This window comes from Phascolarctos cinereus, unplaced genomic scaffold (genome assembly GCF_003287225.1).
Source record: "Phascolarctos cinereus isolate Bilbo 61053 unplaced genomic scaffold, phaCin_HiC Scaffold_5;HRSCAF=322, whole genome shotgun sequence".
Classification (NCBI taxonomy): domain Eukaryota; kingdom Metazoa; phylum Chordata; class Mammalia; order Diprotodontia; family Phascolarctidae; genus Phascolarctos; species Phascolarctos cinereus.
The window spans coordinates 322261682-322272792 of NW_027555958.1; the positions used below are offsets into that span (position 1 = coordinate 322261682).

Sequence of the window (11111 nt, forward strand, 5' to 3'; positions counted from 1 at the left end):
TAGGGGGCAGATAGGTGACACAGTGGATAGAGCACCGGCCCTGAAGTCAGGAAGACCTGAGTTCAAATCTGGCCTCAGAACAAACACTTGACACTAGCTGTGTGACCCTGGGCAAGTCACTTAACCCCAATTGCCTTTAAAAAAAAGAAAAAAGGAAGTATAGGCATGCACCACTATGCTCAACCCACTTTGACTCTGAAATTCTTCCTCCACCACTATTACCTAGAAATCTCTCCTTTGGAGATTCGTTCCACTCCCAACAATATTTGTTCCAAATCCTTTATCCTCTGATTTATCAGCAGCAGATTCCTCCTCTCCTTTCCCAAGAGGTTTAATACTGAGAAAACTGAACTGATTCTGTATCATTTTCTTATCGATCCTATTTACAATTAATTGCTTTTGTCCTATAACTGCTTAAGTCATGGTTCTATTCAGAGATTCAGCTGGTCTGTAATTAAGTTTAAAAATCCAGCTCTCTTGCTAATCACTGATTTATTCTTGCCTCAAGGAATTTAGCTGACCTTGGGGGATGGGTACACCACCAAGCTATACTTCAAGGATGTTTGGTTTGTTATACTGCACCTGGACTCTCATGAGGGAAAGATGGGATTGTTACTAGCCCCCATTACCAAACTTCCAACCAATCATGTTATTCCCTGAGCCTCAGCTCCATAACCAGTCATGCTGCCCTCAATCCCATGATGTCATCTACCCTGTTCTGCTTTTTGTTCCGTACTCCTCAGAGCCTATATAAGGGGTACTGTCCTTTTGTTTGGGGTCTCTGGCATAAATGGAGACAAGCCACTGACTCATTTATTGACAGACAGCTTGCCCTTGTTAACAAATGTTATCTTGCATGGGGAACTGCCTCAGTTTACCTTTTTGTTAAATTTCACTTGCAAAAGTAGTGGGTGTGTACACACACACACACCCTTGTAAACACACTGAATGCTCAGTTAACCAGTTGCTCTCCTAAACTACTATGACTTGTAGCTTCATTCTAGCCAGGGAACTCCCAGATAAGGAAACTACCTCTACCAATACAGGTTGGCAACTTCTTTGCAACTTCTTAGAGAGTTACCTAGCACAGTGGTGTCACTGTATATAAGGATCTCTGTAGTTGCGTACTTAGAAAACCCCATGTTAACTTTATCTCTGTTCTACTGTATTTTTGTTTTGTTAAATATTTCTTAACTACATTATAATTTTATCCTAGAGCACTAAAGGCTAAGTGACTTGAACGTGGCCAAACAATCAAGATATGTCAAGAGAAACTGAACCCATGTCTTTCTGATTTCAGGGCCAGCTCTTTCTCCATTGCCCCATTCAGTATATATGTACACTACAATGTATATAATTATTACCAAAGTAGCACATATTACCAAAGTAGTACTACTTTGTAGTCCATAAGTAGTACATGAGGACTAGTAAATAAGGACCTATGATTTTACCAGCATAAGAAAATTCTAGATGAAGAAACTCCTACCAATGCAGGTTAGCACCTTCACTACAACTACAGAGTCTTAGAAAGTTGCCTAGAGCACAGAGAAAATCACTGCTCTTGGAGTCACACAGCTAGTATATATTAAAGGCAGTACTTGAACCCAAGTCTTCCTGGCTTTGAGGCCAGTTTTCTATCCATTATGCCATGCTGTGCTCCAGTACATGTATATAACTTAACATAATAGGTAAATATACACATATCAGGCAAGAGTGGATGTTCAAAAAAATTTTATCAATGACGTATAAGATCAAAAAAGTTTAGAGACCACTGGTCCAGGAAATATGATGAAGTGATAAGGGTCTGAACTTGGGTAGCAACCATATGAATGAAGAGAAAAGGACTGGGGGTAAAGATCTTGTAGTGTATGGATTTTTAAGACCTGGCAATTGACTGGATATGTAGGCTGAGGAAAAGTGAGGTGAAAATGGATCCAAAGTTGTAAACCTGGGTGACTGGAAGGGTGGCATCGCCCTCAACAGAAATAGAGAAGTCCAGAAAAGGGGTAGATTTCAAACGTTTGAAAGGTTATCATCCAAAAGAAGGAATACACTTGTTCTACTTTGGCTCGAGAGGACGGAACTAAAAGCAATAAGAAGAATTTGCCGAGGTAAATGCAGCTTTGATGGAAGACACAACTTCCTAACCAATCTAAAAGTGGAATAGGCTTCCTCACATAAGAGTAAGTTTCTACTCCCTGGAAGTCCTAAGGCAAAGGCTGGGCTGGTACACTAAAAGGGGGATTCTTTTTTTATTATTATTAATTTATTTTGATTTATCAACAATCACTTCCATATGCTTTTGAGTTTAAAATTTTTCTCCCCCTTCCTCCCCAAGATGGCGTACAATCTGATATAGGCTATACATTTACATTCCTATTAAACATATTTTCACGTTAGTGAAGTTGTAAGTAAAAATTAAAACCAATAGGAGGAACCATCAGAAAGAGGAAACAAAACTCAACAGAAGAGGAAAAAAAATGATGGCGATTCAACTTCCATAGTTCTTTCTTTGGATGTGGATAGCATTTTCTATCATGAGGCCTCTGGAGATGTCTTATATCCTTGTACTGGTGAGAAGGGTTAAGTTTATCAATATTAGTCATCTCACAACATGGCTGTTATTGTGTACAACGTTCTCTTGGTTCTGCTCACTTCACTCAGCATCAGACCATACAAGTCTTTCCAGGTTTTTCTGAAGTCAGCCTGTTCATCATTTCTTATAGCACAATAGTTCCATTAATAATTCCATTATATTCATATACCACAACTTGCTCAGCCATTCCCCAGTTGATGGGCATCCTCTCAATTTCCAATTCTTTGCCAGCACAAAAAGAGCTGCTATGAATATTTTTGTACATGAGGGTCCTTTTCCCATTTTTATGATCTCTTTGGGATACAGCCCTGGAAGTGTTATTGCTGGGTCAAAGGGCATGCACATTTTTATTAAAAGGGGGATTCTTAAGGTAAAGACTGGACAAGATGAGGTCCTTTTGAATTCTGAAACTCTTTGTAACTCTACGCCACTTTCCTCAGTGGGTATTCCAAATGTATTTCCTCAAACCCCCAAGCCCTACCTGCTTAGATGTGTATTCACATCTTACTTTACTGAGAAAAACTGAGGTCACCTACCAGAAGTTCCCCCAGCAGTCATCACATACACAACACTACCCCACTTCCCCATTCTCCCTTCCTTTGTTCTTGTCTATAAGGAAGATGTGGCTCTTCTCCTTGTCATGATCCATTCCTATAGCCAAGCCATGTTCTTGATCCCCTTCCTTTCAATCTCTTTGAGGACCTTAATCATTCTCTCTTCCCCCCACCTTCAATGTCTCCCTATTTCCACTACTGCCAAACATTCCCAGGTCTTATCTAGCCTTAAAAAAAACTTTACCATCCCTACCATCCTCACTCTCAAGTTATCACCTCACATTTCTCCTCTATTTCACTGCCAAACTCCAGAAAGAACTGCTTTAACACTTCTTCTTCATTCACTTTTTGGTCATTTTTCAATTGTGTACAACTTTTCACGACATTATTTGGGGTTTTCCAGGCTCAGCATTCTATCCACTGCACCACTTAGCTACCCTCTCGCTAACCTTTCAGCCCTTTGCATTTGGGCTTATGACTGCCATCACTCCAAGGAAACTGCTCTCCTGGGGCTACCAAGACTCTGAACTGTTCATTCCAAGGACTTTTTAGAAATCCTCATCCTGAGGATTTCTATACTTCTATACAGCTTCTAATACTTCTAACAACCCTGTTCTCATTCCAAGTCAATTCCTCAAGTATTTATGAAGAACTAAGTGAAAGGCACTGTGCCAGGCACTAGAGATATAAAGACAAAAATGAAACTGCTTTTAAGGAACTCATATCCTCCTGGACATTCTCTCTGCCCTTTCAATTTCTTTCTGTGACCAGGCTCTCTCCTGGTTCTTCTTTTCAGGTTCTTTTGTTAGGTCATCATTCATTTTCTGCACCCATGGTTCTATTCGGGGCCCTCTTTTTTCTCTCTTGGAGATCTCAGTAGCTCCCATGAGGTCAAGGATCACCTCTACAAAGATGACTCCCAACTCTGTATACCACCTCTCTTAACCATTCAATTCAATGTAAGTGTCTTCTACACTGAGCTGGAGGCGCTACCCTAGGCACTAACACCTGAACTTTAGTGCCTAATTGTCCACAGCCTGAGAGACATCTCCAACTTGGTACCTCTGGAATATTCAGAAATTAGCTTCTCTCACTAAACTTGCTCCTTCAGACTTTTCTACCCCCAGTCATCCAGACTCATAACTTCAAAGATATCCTTGATTCTTCCCTCCCCCTCCATATCCAATCAGTTGCCAGGTCATGTTCCTAACTCCATAGTTCTTTCTCCTACTCAGGTGAGGTAACATATATAAAGGGTTTTTTGGCAGCTAGATGGAGCAATGCATATTCCAGGGCTCTCTTCTCTTCTCCCTCTATGTTATTTCACTTCAGGATCTCATCAGTTTCCATCGTTTCAATCTCAATACAAATGACAAAGATCTACTTGTCCACCCCTAAGCTCTCTCCCTACCTCCAGTCTCACATCCCCAGCTGCCTTTTAGACATCTTGAGCTGCATGTCCCATAGACATCTTAAACTCAGTTGAGACTCAACATGGGGGCGGTGGGGTGGTAAAGGGGATAGAGCACTGAGACTGAAGTCAAAAAGACCAGAACTCAAATCAATCCTTAGACACTTACTAGCTATGTGACCTTGGGCAAGTCGCTTAACCTGTCTGCCTCAGTTTCTTCAACTGTAAAAATAAGAATAATAGCTCCTACCTCACAGAGTTGTTGTGAGGATCAAATGAGATACTTGTAAAGCACTTAGCACAGTGTCTAGCACATAGTAGGTGCTCTATAAATGCCAGCTATTATTAGCATTTATGTTCAAAATGAAACTCACTGTCTTTCCTTCAAAACCCTCCCTTCCTCCTCACTTCTCTATTACTGTCGAGAGTATCAACACCATCCCAGGCTCATAAGTGAGGGGTTATCCTCAAAACTCCTCACTCTTTCACCTCCACCCCTCTTCATACCAAGTCCCGTTGTTTCTACCTCATCACCTCATGTTTAGAATATTGTAATAGCCTGTTGGTGGGTCTCTCTGCCTGAAGTCTCTTCCATTCATATCCACCCTCCACTCATCTGCAAATTCATCTTCCTAAAACGTAGGTCTGATCACATAACCCCACTAATTAATAAATTCCCGTGGCTCCATATTACTTGTAGGATCAAATATAAAATCCTGTTTGGCTTCGATGTCCTTCATAATTTGTCTATAACCCATCCTTCCTGCCTTTCCAGATTTCTTAGACCTTGCTCCCTTCCACACACTCTAATCCAGTAACAGTGGCTTCCTGGCTCTTCCTATCACACAATATGCTGCCCCCCATACTTGGAACTCTTTCCCTCTTCATTTCTGATTCCTCCTTTGTCTTCTTTTATGTCTCAGCTGAAGTCCCACTTTCTGCAAGAAACCTTTCCCTTCCTTCCTTAATGCTAGCACCCTCCCTCTCAGATTACCTCTAATTTATGGCGTTTATAGAGACAACTAGGTGGTTCAGTGGATTAGAGCACCAGGCCTACAGTCACAAAAGACATCTTCTTGAGTTCAACTCTAGCCTCAAACACTAACTAGCTGTGTGACCCTGGGCAAGTCACTTACCCCTGTTTGCCTCAGTTTCCTAATCTGTAAAATGAGCTGGTGAAGGAAATGGCAAACTACTCTAGTATCTCTGCCAAGAAAACCCCAAACGGCAGTCATGAAGAGTTGGACACAATTGTAAAACAACTGAACACAATCTTGTTTGTACATAGTTGTGCGCACATTTGTCTCTCCCATCAGACTGTTTTTTCCTTTCTTTGTATTCTAAGTGCTTAACAGAGAGCCTGGCATATAATAGGCATTTAATAAATTGCTAGTTAACTGAATCATTGGATAGAGGGCTATACTAAGGAGTAAGGAAGATTTGCGTTTGAATCCTGCCTCAGACGCTATGGGATCTTGGGCAAGTAATTTAATGTCTCAGCCTTAATTCCTCATCTGTAAAATGGGGATGAGAATAATAATAAGACATATCGTTCAGGGTTGCATTGTAAGGATCAAATGAAAAAACATAGGAAAGCCACTTTGCAAACCTTAAAGCACTATATAAATGCTAGCTATAATAATAATTATAGTTATTATTATTATTCTCTCCACTCATATCCACAAATTTAGTTCAGGCCCTTATCACCTCTCTCCTGGATTACTATAATAGCCTCCTAATTGGCCTCCTTGCTTCCAATCTTTCTCTCTTTCAATCCATCTTCCACACAGCTGCCAAAATAATTTTCCTGAGGCACAGGTGTGACCAGGTCATCCCACTGCCTATACAACAGAATACAAATTCCTTCACCTAGCATTTAAAGTTCTCTACAATTTGGCTTCAAGACTGTGATGGCTTATTTTTTTCAACAACCAGCAGATCCAATTCTGTGAGGATGGGACATTTCTACACCTATAGGCAGGGTCATTAAAAATGGTATGGACCTGACCAAGCAAGATTTTTGGAACCTCAGCCTTTAAAAATATATAATCAAAGTCATCTGCCTGGGTCATCCTCACTTCATACTACTGCCCTTCACACATATTCTGCATGCCAGTCAAAGAGGACATGCTATCTCCTGATTCCAAATGGCGTAAGCCATCCCTCATGCCTTGAATGCATTCTATCTTCATTTCTGCCTTACAAAATCTTGGCCTTTCTTCAAGATTCAGCTCACATCTTATCTTCTCTATAATTCCCTGATTCTCAGTTTTAGTATTTTCTCCTGGATTTTCCTTTTACCACATTCATTTGTCTATTTGTAATAGTAGTCCTACCACACACACATACACAAACTCCTTGAGGAAAAGCACTGTCCATGGCTGTCTATCATCCCCAGCACTTAGCACTTACTAGTGCCTTGTATCTAGTAAAAATATTTGTTGAACAAAACTTTTCTAATCCATCAGCCCCATTTTGGCTTTGTCTCCTTGCTTTCCCTGGGCCTCATATTAGATATTTCACCAAAATTCTCACTTGAACACAAGCATTTCTTATTGCCAATCACTAACCCTAAACATGGCACCCAGCATGGGTAGGGAGTTGCTTAAAACAAAAGCAGGAGTAAGAAAGGAGGGAAGGATAGGAAGAAATTCCAATAGAATTGAAACAATCTGGGCCCAGAGCTGGTCTCATCCACTCTCCCTTGTCACCTTCCAGGTCTGTACTACCAGGTTGGTTCTGAACCATACTTGGCTTTCCAGGTAAGAGGGGGGACACTACACCTCTGGCTTTAAACTGAAAAAATGTTTTGCTTAGTCTTACTTTGGAACACCAGAACTGACCATCTGTGAATGCCCCTGGATGATAAAATCCCAGTCCTAATTGAACTTGTTTCTTCTCAACCTACCTATTTCTCGAGCTAGGATAACACTGCTGAGGCGTATTGGTTGGGTAGATTCAGCAATAAGTATAGCTCTTTGGGAACACAAGGTACTGTTTTCGTACAGAGGCTCAACGGTGACTGCATCATGATGGCTAGAATGCCTGCCAGAACAAAGAACTTGGAGTATGAAAAAATGAACTAGTAGAGAGTTGCTTTTACCCTCCCCTCCAAAAAAATACTCAGTCCTTTTCCAATTCATAAAGTGTCCCATGTATTAGTACCTAATGAAGAGTGCTCATCTTCTAAGGACACATACTATAGGAGGACTTCAGCAAGTTTTTTTAAAGACGTGTTTGCCAAAAAATCTCAGAAGTAAATGTCAATCTTCCCCTAAGCCTATAAAATTGAACTCAATTTGTATCTTCATTTTAGGGAGACTGTGTCTCCTCATAGAAGCTGGGACCTAAACAAGTCCAGATCCGAGGTCACCTAACCACTTAGTATGCCAAAAAGTCAAGTACCCTTGCATTCTGTCAACCCAAGAGTCATTAAACCATAGGGCCAAGCCTCTGTATGTCTACTTCAGACTCTGGGAAGGGGCCTCTCATATAAAAGGAAGTAGAGAAAGAAAGGGTGCTCAAATATTAAGAAGTGCCTCTTTCCTCCCAAAGGCTGAAAGTGCTCACCCCAGCCAGCCTGTCAGCGAAGGTCAGTCCCTTTATGGGTCTTTCACACTCCTGAGGGGTGGTGATTGTGAAGAAGCTCATTTTCTAGGAGAACCCACCTTTCCCTCTTGGTGGGAGGTGGGGGTGTTGATGAAGCTCATTTTTAGATGGGTCCTACCCTTCCCCAACACTAGGAGAGCCCTTGTGGCCCATAGCACGTGGTCCTGTAGGCCTTTCCTGCTCTGGGGGAGCAAGGACTGGGGTAGGGGTGCTGGGGGGGGAGGAGGGAAGTAGCCCACATCCCATTAAGTGCCCCCTTTTGGCAAAGGCCGGGGGTGCCCTCATCCCTGCCCCGTGGGCCATTTGAAGGGCTCCTTCCAAAAGCAAGGAGCAACCACGCCGCTCGGGCCTGGTTCCGGTCGTTTGTGGGGTCGCCGCGCTCGGTGACTCCTCGAGCCCCCAGCGGGCAGCCCCCACGAGCCCCTCACCAGGTGTAGCAGCCCCGTTGGGCCTCCAGCAGGAAGGGCACCCGGCCAGGCTCTCGGCCAAAGGGCAGCAGCACCTTAGGAACATTGAGCTTGTTGGCCCGGGATCCAAGAAGGCTCAGCAGCAGCAGCTTCAGAGGCAGGGGCAGGGGTGTTCCCAAGAAGCGCCCCAAGCCTCCGTCCCCTCGGACCCCAGGCCTCCTCATGGCGGCCCAGGCTCCCGCTCAACCACCAGCCCCGCCCCGCCTCACAACAGCCAATGGGCGGGAAAAGGGGCGGGACCAGGCGTAATTGAGGCAAAAACCGCTGGAAGATTCGCCCCACCCCCCAGCTCGCTCTGAAAGTAACGGAGCGGGGACAGAGGCGTAATCACCTTCCTGGACTAGTTAAAATTGCTTTGTAGACTCGCCTCCAGAAAGACCATTCTCCAACCAGTTAGCCTGCCACGGTGGTAATTTAGCAAAACAAGACCCCTCCCCCTCGGCGTGGCACCACTTCTTCCCCAGGGATAGAAATTAATCTTGAGGCAGAAAGGCGAGCACATGACGTGCGATTACATACAATCTGAACTGGAAAAGACCTTCATCTTTTGGGAAAGGTCATCTAGTCCCAACTCAGTTTTATAAGAAATTAACGCCCAGAGGGGGTGACTCGCTTGAGATTACTCAGCAGGCACAGAATTCGAACCCAGGGCTTCTGACTCCAAATTTCTCCCGGCCCCAGTTTCTGAACATCTTCCTAAGAGACGCATTAGAGAAAGGGCAAACGGGCAGTATAAACAGCTCAATTTTATCTAGGGCCTCTTTTATACACCGACTATTTTCTGTTTTACTCCAGTCTCTAACGAGCACGCCACTTTTCCTTATAAAAGCCAATCCCTTTGTACTCCTGACCCACTCATTTCCATCGTCTAATTGCTTCAGCAATCATTCATTTCATTCCTTCTTTAATCTTCAGTCTCGTTAGACCAGAGGTTCTTAACCTGAGTTTGTGAATGATAGGTAGATAGAAACTGTATTACAATATACTTGTTTTCCTTTGTGATTCTATGTACTTTATTTTACGCATTTAGAAACATTATTCTGAGAAAGGGTCCATAGACTTCACTGCCAAAGCAGTTAATAGCCAACAAAGTTTCAAGAACCCCTGCTCTCCTCACTCAGCAAGCATGTATTAAGCACAGTAACAGGTACTGTTAGGGGCAACACTCTTAGGTCTCCCTCACCTTAAAAAAAGATACCCAAAAGCCAAAAATTTTTCATTTAACTTTTATCATCCTTTTATAGTCCCATGTCTTTCTTCTCTTTCACAGCCAGAAGGGAGAAAAAAAGGGGAAAAGCAGTCCATATTCCTTACTTCCATTCTTCACTCATTTTCACCCAGCTTCCTCTATCATCATTCAAATGAAACAACCCCCCCCTTTCCCTGCAAATTGCTAGATCTGATGGCCTCTTCCAAATCCTGCCTTCTCTCTATTTGATGCTGATCACCCCTATTCTTTCATGTGATCCAGGTGAGTATAGAGAAGGAAAGAATAGGGGTGATCAGCATCAAATACAGTTAAATGAAAAAAATTTTGGCTTTGGGGTTTTTTTTTTCTGATGTTCATGACTGGTTTTTTTGTTCTCCCACCTTTCTGACAGCTCCTCAGTCTCCTTTGCCAATGATATATCATCACTGATGCTCTACTCTCAGTGAGTACCCCAAGGACTATCAATAGTGCCAGACCCTACTCTCTCTGGAGCTTCAGACCTTAAGTCCTATCCTTTCAATGGTCTTCAAATGGATCAAATGAGCTATGTGTAAAGGGCTTTGCACAGAGCCTAGCATATAGTAGGCACTTAATGACTGCCCTCCTTTCATTCTCCCATGACACTGTCCTGTTCCTGCCTTTTGCACAGGTCCATCCTCCATGCTTGGAATGTATTCCTTCATCCTTTATGTCTCTGGGCTCTATCAAAGCTCAACTCAAACACCATCCACATTTCCTTAACTCCCCAACAATTAATGCCTCCCTCTCTGCCCCCAGATTACCCTGTATGTCATTTCCTCAACCCAGTAAAACCTAAATTCCTTGAAAACAGATTATTTCATTTTTGTCTCTAGCACCTAGACTTTATGTAGTGTCCAGAAGTTGCCTCAAAAGAAAATCCTGTTTCTGGCACATACTGGCCTATTCTGGGCAGCCCTGGGCAAGTCTATGGACACTTCAAGAATTTAAGTTGCTGGGGCAGCTGGGTGGCATAGTGATTAGAGCACTGGTTCTGGAATCAGGAGGACCTGAGTTCAAATCCAGCCTCAGACACATAACTCACTAGTTGTGTGACTCTGGCCAAGTCACTTAACCCCAACTGCCTCAGGAAAAAAAAAATTTAAGTTGCTAAGAAGGTGCTCAAGTCCCATACCAACAAGAACATGGATCTGGATCACTAGTCATATCACCTAGGGTGATGGCTGACATAGATTTTGAAGGTTGACTAAATTCCTTTCTAATTCCTAGGTCCAAAAAAGGAAAG

General features: G+C 42.9%; 1 protein-coding gene across 1 annotated transcript in view; it reads right to left on the minus strand.

Moving 5' to 3' along the window:
• The window catches only part of NUP210L (nucleoporin 210 like), a 135141-nt gene extending 126254 nt beyond the window's left edge, over positions 1–8887 (minus strand). Inside the window, exons 1-2 of the mRNA XM_020991696.2 lie at positions 8599–8887; positions 7470–7606 (exon numbers count right to left, since the gene is read on the minus strand). Coding sequence (XP_020847355.1) covers positions 7470–7606; positions 8599–8801 — 340 coding nt within the window. The 5' untranslated portion in view covers positions 8802–8887. The remainder of the gene's footprint in view (positions 1–7469; positions 7607–8598) is intronic.
• Positions 8888–11111: the final 2224 nt, after the last annotated feature.